This window comes from Chelon labrosus (genome assembly GCF_963514085.1).
Source record: "Chelon labrosus genome assembly, chromosome: 6".
Taxonomy (NCBI): Eukaryota; Metazoa; Chordata; class Actinopteri; order Mugiliformes; family Mugilidae; genus Chelon; species Chelon labrosus.
Genome location: NC_140342.1, coordinates 7,089,775 through 7,113,830, shown reverse-complemented (window position 1 = coordinate 7,113,830; position 24,056 = coordinate 7,089,775). Strand labels below are relative to the sequence as shown.

Here is a 24,056-nt window from a genome sequence, read left to right as displayed (position 1 = left end):
CCAAACAGGGCCCTCAACACACCATCTGGCTGTCCCTAAACGCCACACTCTGTCTCTCCCTCCATAACCCACTCAGTCACAGTTCCCTCATTAATATCCCAGCTTCTGATAAGGAGTAAATATTCAAATATTCAGCGGTATCAGTTTCCTTGGACGCCTGATTTAAAATTTCCTGCCCTCCGGCACAGCAGGCACAGCGTGCCGGCACAGCATGCACAATCCGCTCACACACACACAGGGGCCTCTGATGTGTGTTGGTGGCGTTGTTGGTGTTTCTCGCTGACACCGGAGCCCTCCCACACGCATACTACAGTGCGAAGCTGCTGTTCCCCACTTGTGTTTATCTCTGGCTCTTACCCATTTAAAAAAAAAAAAAAGTGGGAGGAGGTGGGAAGCAGAGGTGAAAAATTTAGGAGGAGAATGGCGATAAAAAAAACTGATGGAGTGAGATGTTAGATGGAGTCAACAGGGAGGCATGCAGAAAACTTCGCTGGAACTTGGCTGATGTGGAAACCGGGATGAGTGCGCGAAGAAAGAGAATAGAAGATGACAAGAGGAGATGAGATTGGTAGGAGAGAGGAGAGGAGGATGCAACACATGTCCTGATTCTCTGCTGTGCTCCAATTATCATCCATATGAAGCCTATAAGACAGTGGCTGTCAACGGCTGTGCCAGGGACTCAACACACTAACAAGACAAAGGGTTATTGGCGCTGACATAATTTGATTTCAGAACAGCTATGCCAGCAAATATTAGCAGGTGCAATATTTACTTTTTAGCTCCAAAATTAAAGAAAAGAAAAACTGAATAAAACAACAATTAATCTTTGAAAAATACCACAGAGCTTATGAAATACGCCAGATGTAATCATTAAGGAGAAGACAAAGATGTTTCCGCTCATGAAGCGCTAGCTAATTACAGGTTATTTTGCAGCATGAAAGGATTGTAAAGATTCACAGGGGTAGTCCAAGATCACTTCATTATGAGAAGTGCTAACACACCATCGACCCGTTTGTTACATCCGTCTGTCGTGTCATCTGGAGACAACGGCATCTCTTTCCACACACCTATGCTGATGACACGCGGCTTTATGTGGACGCGTCTCCTGATGACACGGCGCCAACTGATGCTCTTTGTAAGTGGATTTCAGTAGTCAGTGTCCGGATGTTACAGCGTTTCTTACATCTCAGGCAGAATACAGAGCCATTTTAGTCAAAGGCTCACAGGGGCAAACAAAAATGATTGGAGTAAACCTGAGCAAGCAGGTAAAAGAAATTGCTGCCCAAGGGTACACTGACAAGAAAGGCAAATCTAACAATTCTTTGGGGCCCTGTGAAAAAAAATAAATTAAACAGGCAGATTTTGTTAGTTTGGACTGGGGGCATAGAAAACGTATGTCTTTGCCTGGATCCCCCCCAGAACCTATTTAGGTATGTCCGCAAATCTGCCTTTATATCTTTTCAGATATTTGATCTGCATAGACAGGCTACTTCAGGCTTTTATATCTAGCAGGCCTGAGTATTACACTGCTTTCCTACCCAAAGAAGTAATGAATGAGCGATGATGCATTCAGAAATGCCCTGACTAGGACCGTTTTAAAATCCTCGCAGTAGTCGACTCTCAGCTTCTGTATTGATTTTAAACTCGTTTTAGTTGTCTTTAAAGCATTAACCTAAAAGGCTGACATGTGTCTTTCAAGTTGTTCCAAAGTGAAGGACAAAAACTTGCTGTGAGGCTGCCTTTAGTTTAATCCATGTGGCCGCTCTTGCTTGGAATGTTTTATGGACATTATTTATTTGTATGAAATCATTTATCTTATTGTATCTATGTTTTAAAATCTGACATGGAAACTCATCTGTTGACACGAGGGTCTGGTGGGTATTAAATAATATGAATCACATGCCTTGAAAGATCTCAGCATACTTGAAAACCTTTACATCAGCACACTTTTTTTCTTTTTTGAAAGAATGGCATTCATTCCTCCGGTGGAGTTCAACAGACTTGGAGAACGGAGGCAGCCTAAAACCTCATAACATTTTATGTTTGACTTTATTCTCAGTGGTGACTTTGTACACAATGTTTAATAAAGGTTCTTCACAGACTCTCTCGATTTATGACCGAAAGAAAAGTGAACTGTTAAGTTCAGATGTTTGCTGACCCACAGTTGTGGCTTATGGCAAAGAGCTGAAGTCTACATCTGTGTGTTAATGTTTGTACAGCCGTGAGAATCAAATTCTTCACTACAGATCACGAAAGAACTCACTAAAGATCACTTATGTCTGTAAAAACACATAAACTGTGCAAGCTCACTGCCTTTCCAGATTTAGCTGAAGTGGAACTGAATGTAAATTCTCAGAAACAAATGATTTAAGCCTTACTGTGTCTAAGGAATGCATTTGTGGCACATGTTACCCTGCTGTTGCAAAGAAACCTTCACAGGTTCAACCATGAATTCACCTCTGTGTCTCAAATGAGCTAAGTAGGCTCAATGCGGACACTGAAGAAAGGAAGAGATATAAACACAGTGTAACTCTTCTCCTGTCTCTGCCAAATAAGAGTCACATGTCTTCTGAAGGCATGAGGCTTCGTATCACACAGTAATCTGCTGAGGGAATAATGGCGCTACTGTTGCCGCATGCTGTCAGAGGTGAGAAGCCCATCACACACTCTCTTCCTCTTGCTCTCTCTCTCTCTCTCTGGCTCTCTCTCACCCCACCACGGGTACAATCTGTGGCAGGAAATTCACATTTACAAAGATAATGGTATCTTGGAAAACCCACAGACTGTATGTCTTTATACAGTCTGTGGGTTTTCCAAAAAAAACATGTCCTGAACGCACGGCAGATGCAGTCATGAGACACAAAAAAATCTTCGGAAGCATGCAACAATACATAACGAATTAAGAACTGGTCTCTTTGCCTTTGCAAAATGCCAAGACAAAAGACAGCAAGCCTGGTCCCTCAGAACTGCTCCGCTCCACAAACCTCCATTCATTCAGACACAGAGACACAGACACGCATTCTGACAGCAATTGGATTTATTGAAACAGTTTTCCACTAAGGTCACAACTGAAATTAAAGTCACACAAGTAGGTCCTCAACAAGCTTAGCCATCTGACCTCGGCTCACACAGCGGGGGCCCTGTATTGTTTGAGTGGTTGAGACGGACACACACGCAAAGAGCAATCTGTCACACACACACACACACACACACACCCACACTGCCTGTGATGTGTTAATATTTAAGTGGTGTGCTAAAGCCAAGTGCAGGCCTATGTATTTCTGTCATAGGCCGGCAAGGAGCCTCCCTGTTTGCGTGCTTGGATGTGTGTGTATGTGTTATCTGGTGACTTAGAATTAATATTTAAGTTATTTGGGGTCAGCCATTTGCTTCTAGCAATTTAACAAATGCAAGTCTAATACTGCCCTCCCCCTTTAGCTCCTTTTTGGGGGGGCACCAACTCCTGAGGGAAATTTCTGTATGTTTAGCTGGTAAATGCTTCACTTTGTTCGCCAGCTACTTGCAACCTTCTGCTACTTGGTGACTCGATATAAACTTTTGCGGTGAAATTAATAAATAAACACTGTCTGCTGCTGCTGGAAATTATGCCGCAGAGAGCAGTGAGAGGACAATTTACATTCATTTCTTATGTCCTTAGCAAACTATTGTCTACCCTGATGTAGTGTCTTTTGTGCACATCTCTTTTTCTTCTTTCTTCTCAAGATAGACAGTCCCTTTAGGGCATGTAACTGTATGACAAAGGTCATCTTCTATCTTGTTTGTTTTCTCCCTGCTAGCATTGGTTTGCATTCAGCACACACATATACAAGCACATAGATCCGTACAGTAATGCAGATGAATATGACTTTCCTGCTCTGCCGTGTTTCTCTCTTCAGGACTGCAGATGTTCCAATAAAGCATGTTAATTTGCAGCACACACACACACACACACACACACACACACACAGACTCAGTCACTCCTGTGGTGGATTTTTGTCCTCATAGTACAGAGATATAATGCGAAGCATGCATCACCAATCTTGGTATTAAAACCCCATTCCAGTGATAAGGAACTCAGTGTTTTTTTCATAATGTCCAGTCTGTCGGGATCAAAACGGCAATGAATCTACAGACATGCAGAGCAGAGACTCACGGCCAAAGCATCTGTTTGTGTATTCAGTATCGAAAAAAGGCCAACAGCAATGATTAACCTACAGTCAGTTTCTGAAATCTTCTAAACCGACTGTTTAAACAACCAGTGTCTGAGGGATCAATTTTCCCAGGCTGCGGGGCAAAATAAAGAGGAAGAACACGGATTGTTGGGGAAAAAAAGTGAAAAACAACTGGCCGGCTTAGCAAACATGGATTCAAGAGCAGCATTATAAGTTCAGTCTGGGCGTCTGCATTCAGACAACACCTTCCTTCGATTTGTACAAGCATCTAATTACAACATAAACTTACCTTTTATTGTTTTTATGCCGTGAGCAAAGAAGGAAGGGAGGGAGAGTTACAGAACCATGAAGTCTGCATGTGGAGGAGGTAGGGGTGGATGGCTGGTTTGACAAAACATTGAACTTCAACACAGATGATTATGGTTCCCACGTCGGCCGTAAACCTCAACCGACAATTATTATCTATTAACTTCTTCTTTTTCATTATTTTCGCCATATTTTCATGTCATGTTGATGCATGATGCCCAGTCAGTGCACATCTGCTACAAATGTCTGTCTTGAATTTACAGTTCAGAGAAGTCTCCTACCACAGTAGCAGGACAAGTTCAGGTCTTTCCCATCTGTGTTTTTGACATTTCCATAAAAAGTCTGCTATAAACCTATTATGTTATTAGGCACACAAGCTTATCTGTTTAGATCGTCTAGGGACAATTTCCCTGTAATTATTTCTAATTTTAAATCTAGACCTTCTCCAAAAGTGAAAGCACCGAAAAGAGAACCACAATAGCCAAAGACAGATCATCAAACTTTGAAACACACGGTTTTGCACAGGCAAATCAATATCAGAAGCTTGTTCCTCATACTTGATGCCCTCAGCATAATAAACTCCCAGAAGGAATGCAGAAAATGTATGAACATTTGGTTTGTATTTCTGCAGTTCAGCCCCAGTCTCACTATCTCTTCTCTTCACCCAAGCGTGTAGTAGATACCTTAACCTGAATGTGCTATTAGTGTGACCAAGATTAGGAATGAACAGAAAAAAGAACTGATCAGACAACCATGAGCACTGTTAGGGGTCTGTAATATTACAGTAACAGTAAAATCTGTGGTCCATACTGAAATCTGAGTTAGACTGCCATGAACTTTTGTGCAGATGTCAAAGGGTCACTTTTAATCGGTCACCTCCAAGACAAATCATATCAGTTCACATTAAAATCCCTGCTGAGCTAGACACTTAGGCGTCTTCCTAGCCAAAGCAGGTTAACTCATTTAATATAGACCAGAGTCTATAGGTGGCACATCAGATTCAATTAAAATGCTTGTGTTTCATTCGACAGTAAAAGCAGACGATGGACTAATGACACTTTTAACGAATGTTTAAAAGAAGAGAAGGTGAAGCTGTGCTGTTTGTGTTAAAGTACGTTTCTGCAAATGAAGGTGATAGCCTGATGACGGCATGTGTGAGAAACAGAAAGAGAGAGAGTGAGAGGCAGAGAAAGAGACTCCTTTGTGACATGCTCTAAGCCGCTCTTACGCTGCATACACCATGTGAAGACTATCATGCGTTAAGTTTCACTGCTAGGGGGATGAATACTGTAATAATTACTTTTTAACCGCTTTAATTAGCGTGAGGGGTTTACTAAAGGATGGGAAACAGAGAGGGGGATTGAGGGTGGAATTGAATTAGGAAAAGGAACATCCCCCCACAGTGATTCCATTATATCTCTCCTCTTTGCAGACAGTTATGTCCAGAAAACATGTTGACACCGTCGTAGAGTTGCTGTTGCTTTCTCCAAACCAGATGAGCCTTCATTATTATCACGGCTCTGGAGGTGATTCAGACCTCAACCGAGGCGAAAGTGCGTCTCTAACCGGTTGAAACGCTGGCGGCGTTGTTGCATGTGTGTGAGGGTGGGGCCACATGTCAAATAAACACAGCAGATTTCTGGGGAGGGGAGAGGAGGGCAGCAGTGTTGACGAAGAAGAATCTTTTCTTGCATAACGGAGGGAGTGAAGAAGCCATGATACGTGCACAAGGAAGGCAGGCAGTGTGACATCTTTAATGTGAAAGAGCCCAGAGGAAGGTTGAAGAAATACGCACAGTGCAGGAGGTCATGTGTGGAGGAGAGATGAAAAGCGGGAAAGAATGAGCGTCATTGTGGAAAAAAAGAAAAACAAAAGGAGTCCTGCAGACAGTTTAAATCACTGCAGACAGGTTCTGTATATATGGCCACATGGGCGTTGAACATCTGTTACAAGAACAACACAAATCATGAGAAAGCTGATAGTATGTATCTGTACTTTCTGCCAGAGACCACATTTTATTCGGAGCCCCAACATGTGTTTTCCGGCCCATGTGTGCACTCACAGCAGCCGCGGATGTCAACCAGCAACGTTCTTTCATGTGCGTTGTGTGGAATATTTCAGCCTGACGCCCTAATACCTGCTGGAGAGCAGAAAAACAGTTGAAGATGTTGCAGAACAATATTTCCTCAGTGATCCCTCTGTATGTGTTTTCTTTCGTGGTGCTCCATTAGCTGTGTTCTGTTACTCATGCATGAGATCATTAGACAGTAGGCACACATAAGAGTGTGTGATGCTGACGTCTAGAGGGGTCATTAGAGAGAGAAAGACAGAGAGGAAGAGGGCCTGGGGGGTCTTAAATACATGCACACACATCATGCAGACGCAATAACCTGCGTGCACAGATGAAAAATATGCATCCTGGGGGTTGGGGTAGCCTGAGGGCAGCACTTCAGTCATTTCATCAGAGCCTAGTGTTGATGAGAGGGGTATCAGTGGGTGCATAGTCTCTCCTTTTTTTTTTTTTTTTTTTTTGCTCTGGAGATAGTTAGAGTAAAGCACAGAGACAGGGCCCGAAAAAAAAGAGAGAGAGGAGGGAAGAGTGGGAAGAGAAAGGGTGCGGTACATAAAAGAGACATGAGACAAGTAGAGCAGAGCAGAGAGAAGAGGAAGAGATGTGATATATTTTACAACAGGCTATTCTGTAATGACAACTACAGTATAACAGCACTGAGGACCGCCGTTGTGGGAGTACCCTGTGAATACAATATGCGTGTTGGCCTTTCAAGTAAAATCATTAGTCATTCATAGAGCCAGGGAAGGCCTCAGACTTTAGCTGCGGCGCACATGCTGCCAAACGGTGGCTGAACATTCCTAGAGCAGTTCAGCCAGCAGTCTGACCGTCCTAATGCTCAAACTCATGCGTGTCGAATGGTCGAGCAATGTAGGAAACCCATCCCCCCACAAACTTTTTGGAATTGCAGGTCAAAGATACTCTAAAGCCATCAAGTGGGTACCCTCTCAATATATTATGCTCTGTTATGTTGCACTCACAAAGCTGAAGGTTGGCAGGGTTTATAAGATACTATGATGTTGCGCAACGCACCTTCCCAACATCAGAACCAGAAGGTTGTGCATGGCACTCGGTCAGTGCCACAAACTTCGTTCTTTTTTATTCTTTATTTATTTCACTTTTCCTGTGTCCAGCTGAGTGCAACGCCATGAACGTCTTCAGCTACGCTTACAGCTCATGATCACATCTCACAGATCTCCCTGCATTCTTAGCTGGTCTGCCAACATCGCTCTAGATGACCATTCGAGATGATGGCGGCATGGCCTACACTACCATGTACATGTCTGCACAAAGACAGGCACGTGAAGCCTACACTCTGCAGCCTGAAAGTCCAGATACACTAAACACCAAAGACCTAGTGGTGACAAAGGCAGACTGTGGCGATGCCTCACGTTGTCTGGGCCAATGAGGGTCACTTGAACTCACCACAAAGAGCATGAACTAACTGTCCACTGTCCAGTGGCAGACTGTTGCCTTAGTACGCCTCGGCCTTACTCTCAAAGCAGTCTCAAATGAATTAGTGTGTTAATGTAGGAAGAGCATTTTCAAAAGGGCATTATCTCTGCTGCTGGCGTGAAAGTAGCAAAGCAAACAAGGGGTCAACACTAAAGTTAGAAAAAAAAAGTAAGTAAACAAAGTGGCTTGCTGTAGCTTCCAGCTTCCAGTATGGCTCCCTTCTGGCAACATGCCCGTCTGATGAAAGCAAGTGTTCCGCCCTCGACATAAAGCATGTGTTATATTAAAAAATGCTCTCTTTATTATGTGAGGACAGGATGATATATAGATTCTATCCAGTTAAGACAATTGTTTTTGCCTGAATGACTTTTGAATTATATACATGAAGTCAGGAATGGATGAAGTCACCTACTAACGCCATGAGAGCAAGAAAAGCTGTAAAACACACAGTGACGGTCACATAAAGTACGATATTCTTTATTATCCACAGTCAGTGTTTTATTTTTCCACGTAAAGGAAATGAATATTGATTTGTTGGAAATAGAAACACACACATACAATCTAGGAGCAAACAGAGAAACAACGGTTGATAGAGTGAAGAAAGGACTCTACCAGGAGATGCTGCTTTTATAGATCTAATAAAGTGGCAGCTAATTAAAGTCATTTAACCAACAACTAGGCTGCAGGGCAAAGGCCAATCAGCCTTTTTTTTTTCTGACCCTTGAGGACAAAGCCACACACACACATAAAAACACATAACTCAGCTGTAAATCAATATGTCCTGCCCCTAACAGAGCAAGCTCAGAGAGCGTGTTGTTCCTTAGGTGAGATGGCCTCACGTTGACACTGACGGTGGTGAATCCTTGCTTGTTCAAAACAACTCACCTCTTTGTTCTCGCAGAGTTGGAGGATGATTTTCAGCTCATAAAGGAGCCACCTATGAGAGATGCTTTGAGAGATGGCGGGAGCTCTCCACATAGGAAGCACCGCAGGCGATAAAAAAAAAAACATGGACAATGCTGAAAGGAACGACTCTGCTTTAAATCCTTTTATTGGCGCATAAGTCATGGTGAGAGAAGAAGGGTGAAAGACTATAGTATGAGAGACAATAAAACATGAGTTTTGTGTCTTCAGTTAAAAGTTAAAAGAACATGAACAACTAGAGCTCATTATTTTTATATTCCTCACTCAATCACTCAATGAAAAAGTTTGTTTTCTAATTTCTCTAAAGTGACCCTACATTGTAAATGATTTTAATCTATTAACTATTATCAACAAACCATCCGCACATTTTGTGCAGGAAAAAAGAAAATGAGTTGTCACGCTTTGACGAGCGGCCACCTGACATTTAGAGGAGGTATTTACTGACTATTAACAGCTCGCTAACCATCAGCCCCAGTCTCGGCCGCTTGAAGTGCCATCCCTCAACCTCCTACCGTGAGCGCAACCAGGTGATTCATGAATGGAGCGTTGCCAGTGGGCAAAGTTAGCAGGCTGCACTTCAGAAGCCACAACACGCAACCCTAACAGTGACCCTGAGGCTGCTACGGAGCTACCTGGAGGCGCATTTCTGTCCTTTTTTTTTTTGGGTGTAAAACCTACTAAGATCGAGGGTAAGCAGCAAACATGGAAATGTTCCTCACAGGCACACTAGAAAACATGCTGGCAACCTCCTGACAGCAAGAAGAAGAGGTTCTTTGTTTGTCTTGTTTGGTTGGCAGAAGAAAGTCAGAAAGGGATATAGACTATTCACCGAGAACAAGGCTTGGGATGTGGAAGACGTACATCAGAGCATATATTGGAGCATTACTGGGATTGTTTACTGGAATGTAATTATTGCATTTTTAATTGTAATCCCTTATGCTATCTGTTACTGAAAGAACTACAGTCACCATGACACAACAAGACAACATTATCACCATTTCAACATGTGTGGAAAACACTCACTGAGGATGTAAATCTTATGGTCTTCCACCCATAATACATGCGGATCTATAGTAGTATCTTTGTATATAAATGTATTCAGTATTACTATCCAAAACTAGGACAAACTTTTTTGTATATGGCATTTAGTGGTGTTTCCATGTAATGAATTTGTGTTACCGTTTCTCCTGAGCCAAGGAGGGGTTTCGGCTTTGGCCGCTCGTAGCCTCGAGGAGGCTTGAATTTGAGCCAGAGAACAGTCTCCCTACTCACAAGGCTGGCTCACTGCTCCTCACATTTCGGGCGTGATGGTGTGATAGCTTCGCTGTCACATGGCATGTAGCGTTTCAGCTTCAAACGTGGACGTAGCTGCGAGCGGGAGAGGAAGAACACACACGTTTAAATGGTGATAATGTTGCCGGGAGGTCAAAAGAGCATGGTGGTGGGGGGGCGGGGGATGTGTGGCAGGCAGGTATTTAGATATTCAACAAATGCTAAAGAATGAAGGGCGGAAGAATGTGTAAAGAAAATAGGAGAAAGAGGTGAAATGTTGTGCGAGCAGCTGAGCGTCCTCACGAGTACACATCCAGGGGGACACATTTGGAAAAATACATTTCCGAATGTCATTTTCATATGAGGCTTAAGAACACAGATGTTTTTAGTTACAGGTTTTCAGCTCATCTTAATATATGTTCTACCATATTACTTACTGCATCTCATTACCTTAAGTATTCACAAAGACTGGGCACAAAAAGTAAGACTAAACCTGTAACATGAAAATTGTAGTAGGGATGTTCACGTATATTAACCTCAGATTAGGTAGTAAAGACAACTGTATGGTTTTCAGTGGACAGAAGAAAATTTAACACAGCTAAGATCTCTTTCACATCTTAAGCACATATCAGATGTAACAGTAGACAAAGAGTCTACCTCAGAGAAGTTCCTAAGCCTACAATGAGATGATAATCCATCAACAGAGAAACACATCTGGTGCTGACTGCAAGCTGGCCTCTGAGTAAACCCCTTCTCAGAGAGAATCTGAGGCTACGGACACACCTCAGGCCGGTCTTGTACAGAAATATGAAAACGTTAACACACTTCCAGCAGTCTAAATGGCGTAAAGCGAGCATGAAAACACTGTCAGCGCCTACTGTGATGAACACCGACCATCGCCAACTGTGTCACTGAGTGGAAGGGTGGCAGACAACCAAGCATGTTTGCCAGTGTCACTGAGGTCAAAGAGCAAAAACAAATGCACATGGAGTGACATTACGGTCAGGAGCGGCACGGACGAGTGGAGGAAACTGTCTCTTTATGACAGGAAGCAAAGGGTTATTATGTTCAGCATGGTTTTAGTTTGTTTTAACTATGTAAAATAATACCACAGTTTAAAACAGAGGGGCCATATTTACCATTGTCCCATTGTTAATAAAGTCCAAGTATCATTATGCTGCTGAAATTTCAATTACTTCAGTTATAAGACTTTCTTTTGGCTGCTAAGTTGTTATGCTACGCATCCTCTGTTCCGTGCAGGCTAAACAAATATCAGCAGGGACTAAGAAACCTCCAGCATGTTTCTTGATGTGGTTTCTCATTACAGCACCAGCTCAGGAAACATGACGTCCTTATCTACAATCTGACTGCACCGTGACAGTGCGATAACATCAAGTGATATACAGCTGTTGCGGATGCACAGTTCATTCGTGGAAATGACTCAAAATCAAACACAAGTACAGTAACTGGATTTTGTTTAACCACTTACGTAGCAAAAGAGTCCAGCTGTGAAAAATACAATAGATATATGAATCACAATAGGGATTTTACTGCATTATGTCTTTAAGGGATGAAAGCTAATATATAGAAAGGCCCTAAAGGCAGGTTAACAACTGAATACAAAAACCCACTGTAACTGCTGGTGTGGGTGAGTGATTTATGATTGTACCATCCATTTTACCTCCCTTAAAAAGAAAGCACTTTGATGAGCACTGAGCAACATGTGAACCTCCTGTCTGCTTCCCACTGTCTTCCTCCAACTCCTCCTCTACATAAAAAAAGAGGAGGGGTTGATGGGCAGGGATCAACTCGGCAGACTCTTGAGACTTTGTACACTGAGACTCAGGCAGCCAGTGCTGAGGAGCAGTGAACTACCAGAGCAGCTGACTGGAGCCCCTGGATGACAGATCTGGAGCTTTGACACCCTTGACAGAGAGGGCCGCCGCTGTCTGAGATGACTGGGCCGTCACCGCTGGAACAACGTCCCTCTGCTTTGGGAATCCTTGACTGTCACCAAAGTTTGAGAGTTACTGGGGAACTTTGATCTAGGAGGCACAATTTTTGGAGAATTCCTACCTCTGTTTGGAGTCAGGTAAGGTAAGTAAGAACATCAACAGCAGCCAGTGGAGAAAACTGTGTTAAAGTGTGTTACAGTTACTGTGCTAAAGGGCTTGTGCGGCGTTAATTATGTTTTCTTCAAACTCTCAGCTTGAAAACTGTAACCCATTACCCACAAGGTGACACAATAATGTAATATCAGTTGGTACAACTTTTTGGCTCATGTAGATGATTTAAACCACAAGAAATATATAATAAATATTCAAGTAACATTTTGTATATTTCCTCTTATACATCCGCCCTGTTTAACATTGACCAATACTTTTTTCAGTGGAAGGAACTTTAATATCCTCCAAAGTGAGTCACCAAGCAAATTTTAAACAAAAAACTGACTCTGCCCTGTCATAAAAGACAATCTCTACCAAAACTGACTGAAAATTCTGTTACTGCAGGCTGGGTCTGGTTTTTAATTGTGACTTTAAAGAAAAAATGACGGACAGCCGAGTGAGCTGAAGATATTATGTGCCCTGAAGCCTGGTATGTCTACAAGTAATGTGCAGCCTTCTAGAAAGTGAGGTTATTTGCTTTCATGTGGTGTTAATATTTCTGCAGTCAGACAACAGGCCTGCACACAAAATACTTATCTGAAGTTTGTATTCCAGGCGCACTCAAGAGGATCAGCCGCAGGACCGTTTGTTGGATAAGAGCCATATTAAAAATCAAATACCAGGATGAAGACCAGTCTCCTCTGCTTGGAGTTGCTCCTCTTGGCGGCTCACGCACTTGTGGCCAGTGGACAGTCGGAGCCAAAGGCCCCTCTTTCCGTTACCCAGAGGCTTGGGCTCGTAGAGAGAGATGTGCAGGGCCCGGTGAGGTCCAACATCACCATGCCCCGCCGCCGCCTGCCCCCGATGTGCACGGGACCCACGGAAATCCGAGACACCTTCAAGTACATCAACACGGTGGTGTCCTGCCTGGTGTTCGTCGTTGGTATTATTGGGAATTCCACTCTTCTGAGGATCATCTATAAGAATAAGTGCATGCGAAACGGGCCGAACATACTGATCGGCAGCCTGGCACTGGGAGACCTGCTGCACATCATCATCGGCATTCCTATTAACGTTTACAAGGTGAGGAAAGGAGGAGAATTTAAAAGTCTAAGACATATAGGCATTTTCAGCAGGTTAATAATAATGATTTTCTGCTTGACAGCACTTTTACTTCCAGTCAATTCAGAACTCCATTAGCTTTTTAATCAATTTTTGTTGAACTCTTATTCTTTATCATATCCCTCTAGTTTCTATGACAATATAATGAACTATAAACCCTTTACACACACACAATAGTTGCTTTAATAGACTGTAAGCCCTGCTATATCCCCTTATGTCTCTGGCATGTTATTATCTGTTGGGCTGTGTATGTGTGTGTGTGTGTGAGAGAGAGAGAGAGAAAGAGAGAGAGAGCTTGTATATTTGGGTAAGGGGGTGAGCAGTTAAAACAGTTGCATACCAGAGCAGAGACGGGATAGACAAGGTGATATGAAGGGACACAGGGCCACATATGATTTTAATAGATTTCCACTCACATTCCAGTCGCCCACCCAAAGGAGTCATGAGAAAAGCCCTACGTAGGACACGTTTAGCGCTTTACATACTTTAGGTCTATAGGAGGCCCGGAGGCTTCCCTGTGTTATTAAAAAAAAGACCAGAATGTCAAACCTGACAAGAAGAAAAAAACAGCGGCTCAGAAACCCATAAGTTTAGGTTCATGCAAATCACGTCTGCACTCGATGGCTCAGAGACAAAAACATCTGTGGAACCAGACAATTTGCTCCCCTCCCCACCACTGTTTAACTCAATCATCAGCTTTCTGTTGCCGTCTTTCCGCAGCTCCTGGCGGAGGATTGGCCATTTGGGGTGACCCTGTGCAAAATAGTGCCATTTGTCCAGAAAGCCTCAGTGGGGATCACAGTGCTGAGTCTATGCGCTCTGAGTATTGACAGGTAAACAGCTATGACCGATGGTATAATCAGTGGACAACCTGTTTGTTTTTTTGTTGTTGTTGTTTTAAACTGTAACTACGGCATAGAGAAACACTGTCTGAGGAATTACAGCTGATCTGACCTTTGACCTTTGCTGGCTGCTTTTAACTTTGATGATTTAGAAATTGACACTTAGGCCTACTGACACGCTGACCTATGTGCTTATTTACATTCTTGACAGTTAAATGAGAGAACTGAAACGCTTCCTGTCTTTACGCTTTGCATAAAGACAGGAAGCAAGGCAAAGATATAAAAAAATTCAAAAAAATTCAACCACTGCCTGCCTCTTAAGGTTACCAATTCACACATTATGACTTTTTTGTCTAATTAACACAAAAAAAGCTAAGAGGTTTTGGGAAGCTCATTAACTAAGTTAAGCTAACTGGAATTTTTCATATTCTATGAATGCTATGCTGTATTTCACCATATAGAAATGTCTTTGTCATTCATATTCTCAGTTTACTCTCAGCAAATTAATATTTGTCTATATGTCAAACTGTTCCCTGAACACATTTAAATTTGTCGGTTAACTGATTACACATGTGATCTCTTCCAGGTATCGTGCCGTGGCCTCGTGGAGTCGCATCAAGGGGATCGGAGTTCCAAAATGGATGGCCATTGAGATAGCACTCATCTGGATACTATCCATCATCCTGGCCGTGCCAGAGGCGATCGCCTTCGACATGATCACCATGGACTACAAAGGAGAACACCTGAGAATCTGTCTGCTGCATCCCATGCAGAAGTCTGACTTTATGAGGGTGAGTTGTAACATAGTGATCTCCAGAGGACTTCATTTCGGTGTGTGTTGACACAGCTGTGGAGAATGAAAACATGCTCATATAATATATACTGACATTCACCGGTTCACGGTGCAGACGAGCACGCTGTTCAATATGTTCTGTATGCATGCTTAAAATAAAAGAGCACGCACTGTGTCACACTGGGATGGCCTCCTAAACCTCCTGACTGGATCAGGGTTAGAAAAAGTTTACAGAAAATAAAACACATGTCACAGGAGAGACTGCCTCTCTCTTGGGAGACAGAATACGTGATTGTACTATTTTTTTCCATTAACCTTAAATATCAAAAAAATCCACTGGGATCTTTTGATGGACTGGTTTTCGAAGCATGCCAACAACAATTTAAAAAACACCCTTGAGTCCCCTGCTCCTATCCAAACACACTTAATTAAATACTGACATGCTTCACCTTTAACTCAAGATCTCATGCACAGATGTTTGTGCATAAACCAGGGCTGTTCTGTTTTTTTCTGTGTAGTTTTATAAATCAGCGAAAGACTGGTGGCTGTTTGGTGCATATTTCTGCCTGCCGTTGGCCTGCACTGCTATTTTCTACACCCTGATGACCTGTGAGATGCTGAGGAAGAAGAACGGTGTCCAGATTGCTCTGAGTGACCATCTCAAACAGGTTAGATCTGTTAATGACTATGCTAATGTCACGGACTAAAGGAACCTTGTGTCCTCAAAACCTGACACGCTTGAATAGATTAACACACAGTCACAAGAAATTAAACTGGAACTCTATAAAATTCAAGTCATGCCTTTTGACATCCATTTTAAACCAACCAAAATGAAGACTTAACCTCAATTTAATCTGATTTCAGACATTTGATATCGGATTGTTTTCAATTATACCAAACTCCCAACATTACAGCAGTTATTCCAGTGCCAAACTGTGATTTATGTGTGCTTGTGTGCGTTCAGCGGAGGGAGGTGGCAAAGACAGTGTTCTGTCTGGTTCTGGTCTTCGCTCTGTGCTGGCTGCCTCTCCACCTGAGCCGTATCCTGAAGCTCACCATCTATGATGAAAAAGATCCAAACCGCTGCGAACTGCTCAGGTATGGAAGGAAACACATATCCCCATAGTTATATGAGGAGAGAAATTACATGGTCGACAAGATCATTTTTCTTGCTGTGAATGAAAAATGAGTCGCTCCCAAGGAAAGGAGAGGTGGAACACTAATGTGTCTCTGTACCCCATCTAGTTTCTTTTTGGTGTTGGACTACATTGGCATCAACATGGCATCTGTCAATTCCTGCATCAACCCAATCGCCCTCTACATGGTCAGCAAGCGCTTCAAGAACTGCTTCAGGGTAAGGTGCAACTCACTTAAGGGAATCAAGAGTTTGGCAAATACGTTCACGCACTTTCTTTCCAAGAGGATTGACACCATGCTCACGTCCACATGATTAATATCAGGTCATTGCTAGCAGACATTTAGCTTAGGTTAGCATAAAGACTGGCGACAGAGGGAACAGCCGTCCCAACACCACATTATTGTCAATTTAATTTGTAGAAAAAAACTTCTCAACCAGTGCTAATTTAAGGCTAGATTTATGTAGCTTCGCCATGGTCTTCTCCGTAGCATGTCGTAACATTGTGGCAACATAGACCTCAAAATTTGTGGTTGGTCCAAAAATCCATTTTCTTGTCCATGTCTCTCAGTGGATGGACAGCAGAAAATTCTCCTTCCTTCAGGCTTCTACAAACCATCTGCATAGATCTCTTCTCACTTCTTTGTGTGGCAGTTATTTAACTAGAACTAATTGTTGTTCAACATTTTTTAACTCCAGCCATTCAGCTCCATTTGCCACTGGAAGAAATTCCACACAGCTGACTAGCCACCAACTAGCGTTTTAGCAGTTTCAGTGTAAATGCTCCCCAGTAAACAGGCATAGAGAAGTATCCATCCAAATATAAGCTAGAAAGGAAAAAGATTATTTCCTCAGACAATGTTTAACTATTTATAAGGATCCAGCAAAAGAAGAAAAATGAGGAACCAAATATATTCACATTCGTACTCTATTCTTTTCTCGTAGCCTATGCCTGATAATTTCCATCACCAATTTCCTTTCTTCTCTAGTCCTGTCTGTGCTGCTGGTGCCTACCGGCAGAGATGTTGATGGATGAAAAGCAGTCGTGCATGAAGCTTAAAGTCACCGACCGAGCCTCTGAACAAAGCCACTCCCGCATGACCAACAAGTCCAGTACAGCATGAGGAGAGGCCTAGGAGTGAGAAAAAAAGGAGATATAGGACAAAGAAACCAAACACTGAAATATGGCCGAGTGGATGAGGATGAGTGCCCTTTGGTCCCTCATCTAAAAATCATATGAAGTGTCCTTCAACTCTAAACAGATGTGCCTTTGGAAATCAGCCTGCACTGAAACTAATTCCAACTCATCCCAAAACTCCGAACACTTATTCTGGAGCGCTGCACGCTGTCCTTGTCCAAGGAGAAACAAGCATCAATGCACTTCAAAAGCTGTATTCTTGGACAACAAATGTGAAAAGGGTGAAAAAGGCAACCTGGTGTAAATAACATCAAATACTGAGAGCTAAGCAAGGCCAAAGTTCAGAAGTGTCATGAAAAATTGGGGGTTAAGGGTCGATTAGCAAAGACAGCCTGTCAGGCTCTCAACCTGGATAGCGAATGTTCCCTTGGCGCTATGAAGCTTGCGTTAAGTTCTGCCTCGTATGGACGATATCCAAGTGTGACGCCGTGTTACATGTTCCTGTCACATACTGCAGTAGCTTAGAAAAGGTTCGAATGCAACTCTAATGGTCTTGTTCACGTATTTTGTACGTATTTCCTGTAAAATATATCTGTATGTATTGCGAACTTTGCGTGCTTTTGCATACTTTATCGCTTGTCACATTAATAGTTTTAAATGGATTGTCTATGTATTTTCTCAATAGTTACTCAACTACTGATGTTGTGAGATGTGTGACCATCAGCTCTTGGCTAATACTGTTCAGTATTGAAACTGTTTCTGAGGCTTTTTGAGTCTCATGACATGATGTAATTGCTTCACATTATCTTCATCTGACACCCTTAGCTGGTATGACAGGTAGGGTTTCTTTTTTTCAATTAATGAATAATTAAAACATGCAGTATAATAAATCTGAAACTAGTCGGCTGTGTATTGTGTTTTCCAAAGATTTTCCAACCATTATGTGATCAGACACATAGTCACAATCATTTTTGACTGTAATTGTTCAGGGTGGCTTGTCACTGGCCTGACTGTGTAGGGCATTTGTGTGTGTGTGTATGTGTGGGTGTTTGCGCATGTGGGCTTCATTTAAGTGTGACAGCAGGCCGCATCATGTGATGGTGAATGCTAACACAGACCGTTACTGTGATCTCTCTATTTTCCTTACCACTTTGCTCCAAACACACACACACACACACAGAGAGCTCTGACCTGGGAATGTTGCTTCAAGCTAAACCAATGTCACGCATGTCACATTAGCTGTCAAAGAAGCTCTCTGTCCTGTGATCTCTCACCACCCCTCCTTGTCTCATCCACTCGTCTTGCCTTCACTGTCTTCTTTTTCTCTGATGGTTTTTGCTTTTTTCTTCTTCTTCTTCTTCTCTCTTTCTCCCCGCATTCCTGGCTCCGCTAAGGCCCATAACCTCTCTGCCTCTGCTCTTCCAACATGTCTTCAAACAATCCGGTGCGGTTTGATCAAACCCACCGGCGCTGTGAGCAGAATTAAGAGAAATCACATTCAGTACATTCTTCCACATTTCTCCGAGACGTCTGAGCTTCTACGCCCAAAACTGTCTCATCTGATATATCTGGTTCTGGAAACTGTTGGCCCTCTGCTGATATGATGGATTTCCTCTTAAATCACACAAAAAGGTGCAGAGAAATCAAATGTTGTTCAGCGAGCGACGTCCCCGGCAGTCTCAAAATCAAAGCTTAATTAGCTCAGGTTCAATTTCAAATGTCATGTTTTGCTCCACAAAACTGGTGTTTAAAATTAGCCTTGGTTTATGGTCACTTAGGAAGCAGCAAGAACAGTTCGGATCTGTCGAAACGTTTATGCTAACACCTTTCACATATTCAGCACATCAGCTTGTGTTATATCAATAGTTCAACATTTTGGGAAATGCACACATTGGCTTTCTTTCCTTCCAAGATTAATGTGAAGGTACATCCAAAAGACTGTGGGCTTTATTAGCGAAACAAAATCTTGAAAAAATATCTTGGCTGGCCGTCCAAAAGGATGAAAATCTGTCTACCAGCATCCCAAGCTTACATTGTTGCTCATTTGTTATAGTTGGATAATAAATGGTTTAAAGGGTTTAGTTTTACATGTGGCCTTTTTTGCCTAGTTACCATACTTCCTGTGCTAAGCTAAGCTAATGAGGTTTTGCTAGTTAGCTTCCCAGTTGTGTTATGTGATCAAACACCTTTCATGAAAAGGACTGAATTTTAAGTCCTTTAAGGCAACAGCAAAAAGATACAGACTACAGATGGAAACAGAATACAGATAGCCTGGCTATGTGTAAAGGTAAACAGTATCTACCTACTATCGCTACAGTTAGTCACTACATTATCTTATTTGTTTACGTCAGTTTGTCATTCAGGTTCAAAGCTTTAAAATCGGAACCTTTGAACAAAGCTAGGCTTGCGTTTTCCTCTACATTTGTAGTCTTAATGCAAAGTAGTTGCTTGAGCTTCATATTTATCACAGACTTGGGAGATTGGTATCAATCAACTATATTTTCTAACAGCTTTGTGTGTAAATGTAGATAAAAGTCATCCTTTAATTTTTACATGTAATGGTCATTTTTAATGAAGACAGTTGTTCTCAAACTGCGTGTGCTTTGAGAGAATGGGGCAGCTTCAGGAAAATTAAGTAAACAAGGAAGAACCAACGGTTGCAGTACCTCAAATGGCCACTTGAGGCAGGCTCTAAAAATCTTTGAGTCAAGCACTGTGAAGATGGGGACTTACGTATAGTATATACAGTATGTGGTCACCTCTCCGTTTCCAGAATGCTATTCGAAACCACACAATGGGGAGGCATTACACATATCACTCACTCTCACTCAACCTAAAATGTGTGTGAGTAGATCTGCTTCTTTAATGACAAGCTGGGGCAATTAAAAACTGCTGTAAAGTTTTGATAGACTCTGCCCCCCTTTCCACCCCTAATCATTTTTGTACAGTCCATGTTTGTGTTAGCCTGGTCGAAAGCTTCTTTACACTCAAGAAAATATTGTGGCCCCTCCGCGTAATACACATACCGGACGCTGAGCCCGCACAGTCTTTCTCAGAAGACACACATACACGGACAAAGACCCAGTACATTAGCACACTAAATATGCACAGACAGAACCTCACATACCAGTACAAACAGTTTGTCTTCTCCTCTTCCTCTCCTCAGCTGGCTGGATTGGGGGGTTGATTGTTTTGAGTCTGTCTCTCCAGGGTTGGGGTGTTAATAAACCTGATCTGGCCCCTCTTTGCTCTCGCTTTCGCCAAACATTCCTTCACATTTTTTGTGCCGCTTTGCATATTTACACAGTGGGTTCGGCAGAATTGTGCCAGAAAACATTAAAATGAAAACAAAACAAAACAAAAAAAAAAACAAGACAATTTGCAGCATTTGCATGAACATGATGTTTGACTTAACCTTCAAGTGTTTGAAAAGTTTCTCCTTTCCTTACTGCACGGCCATCAGCATTGTTTGGCATCCACACTTTTGATGTATTTAAACTTATAAAGACGTGTCTCTTTCATCCAGGATCTTCTGTACATCCACATTCTTTGACTCTAGCTTTTCTTTTGATCTTATGTGAATACACCGCATCTGACAGACATGTAGTAATTTAAAAGAGTATGCATGGAACTTGATGCATAAGACGTGCTAGCTTCCATCTTAGAATATTGATAGCACAAGGAGGAGAGCTTTCACTCTGGCATAGATTCTGCTAACATTTTGGAAGAACAAAGAAAATATGCTGTTATTATGACTGCGAAAGCGTGTGCATGTGTGTAGCTGAAGCCATGGAAATAACTTCAAGGGAAAAATGTTGAACCAAGCACAAACTAAGACCATCAGAACACAAAACAAGGTACGTGCACTGAGTGTGTTCGTGTGTGCGTACGACAGTGCTCTCTGCACTTTCGTCTAAGTTGTTGTGCTGTTTTCGGTCGTACACACCATTGATTTCACTCTTCAAGGAGTGGTTGATAAATGAGCACGACTCATCAGTCTTTTTCACAGATGTACAAATGTCACACTCGAGCATGTGCACAGACAACACACTTGCAAATACACACACACACACACACACACACACACACACACACACTGTGCAGCAATAGCAGCAGCAGAAGGTGAACAGACGTGGCCAGCAGAAGGAATTCATCAGACTGACGTATCATGGACTCTGGAGCATTTCTTTCATCTATTTCCCCTTCAGTTCTACATCAGGGGATCTCCGTGTCACAGCCCCTCATTGTCAACATTCCTCTCCTTTATTACTTGTCTGACAACGTGATGACAAATCCATGGGGCCGGAGTACAAGATAAGGAATGATTTATCAGCCACAAATACGGCATGGTGTGCAAGTTGGTCAAAACCAAATGTGGCAAATATTATGTAATTGTGCAGATCTCTGTCATCAAATTATTACCATTTGAGAACAGTAAGCAAAGACATGTCATGAAAGACTGAGCCACAAATCTGGCTCCACAGTGTTTTACTTTTTATGTTAGATATACTATCTTTATATTTTACTTGTGTACCATATGGTACTCTACACTGATCAGGTATAAGATTATGACCACCTGCCTAATATTGTGTAGATCTCCCTTGTGTCTTTGGGTCCTATGGGTTGAGGGGAGGGGCCTCTGTGGATCATCCCACAGATACTTGATCAGTTTGGGATCTAGTGAATTTGGAGGCCAGGTCAACACCTTGTGCTGTTTTTCATGTTTTTTGAGTTGTTGCTGCTGCCATCAAGGAGTGTCATTGCTATGGGGTGGAGGTGTCTGGTCTGGTCTAGGTGGGTGCTACATGTCTAAGTAACATCCACATGAATGCCAGGTCCAAAAGTTTCCCAGCAGAACACTGAATTGTCACAAAATGGTCAATGTTATTCACGTCTCCTGTCAGGGGTTTTAATGTTGTGGCTGATTGGTGTATATGCAAATGTTGTTTTCCATCTCAGCAGTATCTTATTGCTACATTTGTTCTATACATTTCTTGGTTTATTTAATATCTTAATGGCCCATCTCATGTGGGTCATTGATGTTCACTTTAATGAAGCCCTGAAAACAGAGACAGAGCTGTTGTTCTTTACAGCAAAAAACACACTTAATGATCCATGCACAGCACAAGTTGCTCTTTTAATATCCCTTTTAATTAGATTTTTTTTAATAAAATATACATTTGGGATGCTAATAACTGCTCTCACCTCAAAAATTCAAACCTGTAGGAAGCCAAATAAGCGATTACACCGCTTATCCCTCCTTTCCTGCCCCCTCTCCACCACTAATAACGTTAGCACAGTCCCAAATCACTTTGGTTTTACACATAATGCATGAGAATTATCTGCATTAGTAAGGACTGGATTCAAACACAGAATTAAAAAAACCAAAACAACCTAGCAGAATTATGGTTCATCTGTGACTATTTCATAAACTAATACTATTTTAACACCCACTGTCTGACTTCTCCCTCACAGCACCACCTTCCTGTACTTTTACACATATAAACACAAAACCATGTTGCAATAATCAAATCCCACACTCTGCTGCTTTATAAAAACATAATGGGAGTTAACCTTATTTTCCAGCCAAACCAGCACATTCTTGAATCTACCCGCTGTTGCACAAGTGGGGGGAATGATTTTGAAAAAAAAAATGAAGGGGGGTTTGATTTGTTCAGCCTTATCAGTCCAACTCCAACCGCCGCTAGAGAATGTACTGAATATGCATTAAAGGAAAAGTCTGTCATCTTGTTTTGTGTATGTTTTAAACAGAAAGGGAAATTCTAAAGACACAAACAACATTGTGCCAACATGTTTCTATTTGTAAAAACTTAATTTAGTATCTACACATATATTATTTCAAATTCTGCCTATGTGGAGCTGTCATTACAGCATAACATGTTTTGCACTGAGTTTGGATTAAGCCCGGTTTTCCAATTTCATCTACAAATACAACGACTATGCACGACAAGCCAGTCGCATGGTGTCCGCAGAAGGGCTAGTTATGCAAACATTACAGAAGTGATATGGAGACAGCAGGGCTGGTGGCAGAAGGCCTCCAGTGTCTTGAGACAGCTGATGATTTCCAAAAAACACAAGTAGCAGCCTTCAGCAGACCCACCCAAGTATCACTAAACCACACTGTGGGATGGAAGGTCTACAGGCTCCTTCTGTTCCATTTGTTGTTTATTAGAAAAGAGAGGGCAAATTAAATGACAAGTTTGTTTTCAAAGGAGGTGGTGCAGAGTTTTGCCACTAGGGAGCGTCAGGGACTGGATATCAGACACGGCTTTGTTGTGCGTATGTCCTTCTGTTGTTGTCTCTTTTCCAGTTTCTGATTACATTCGCCTTGCGTGTTAATATTAACTCTACTAGATAACAGGTTGACCTTCATAATGCTGAATCCCTGCTTAGTCTAGCTCATGCCAAACTAATAATTTAATGTGATATTTAGTGAGATCATCACACATGTCCCCTGTGTGTCCTGCATAAACCTGTTGGCAGATCGGTTGCTTGGCTCTCTGCTGCTTTACATTGCAAATACACCCGTGTTTACATTTGCTCCACACTGACAATGGTCACTATGGGTTACCTTGACTCACAACACAGGTAACCAATCAGAACTCACCAGGCGAGGGGGGGGGGGGGGGGGGGGGGGGCGCTTAGTTCTCTGGAAAAGAAAGAGGAAGCAAGAACTGACAAGGACTAGAGAGAAGGGAAA

At 42.3% G+C, this 24,056-nt stretch overlaps 1 protein-coding gene across 2 annotated transcripts; it reads left to right on the top strand.

The window, feature by feature from the left end:
• Window positions 1-12,062: 12,062 nt before the first annotated feature.
• On the top strand, window positions 12,063-18,935 carry ednrba (endothelin receptor Ba). 2 transcript variants are annotated; one of them, XM_084546707.1, is made up of 8 exons: window positions 12,063-12,292; window positions 12,921-13,388; window positions 14,148-14,260; window positions 14,856-15,060; window positions 15,581-15,730; window positions 16,027-16,160; window positions 16,308-16,416; window positions 17,187-18,935. In XM_084546707.1, exons 2-8 carry the CDS (start codon window positions 12,990-12,992, stop codon window positions 17,319-17,321), a joined length of 1,245 nt encoding a protein of 414 aa, XP_084402833.1. In that variant the 5' UTR covers window positions 12,063-12,292; window positions 12,921-12,989; the 3' UTR covers window positions 17,322-18,935. The 2 variants fall into 2 exon arrangements, with proteins under 2 accessions (XP_084402833.1, XP_084402832.1); XM_084546706.1 differs by having other exon boundaries at window positions 12,063-12,297.
• The last annotated feature ends 5,121 nt before the right edge of the window (window positions 18,936-24,056 follow it).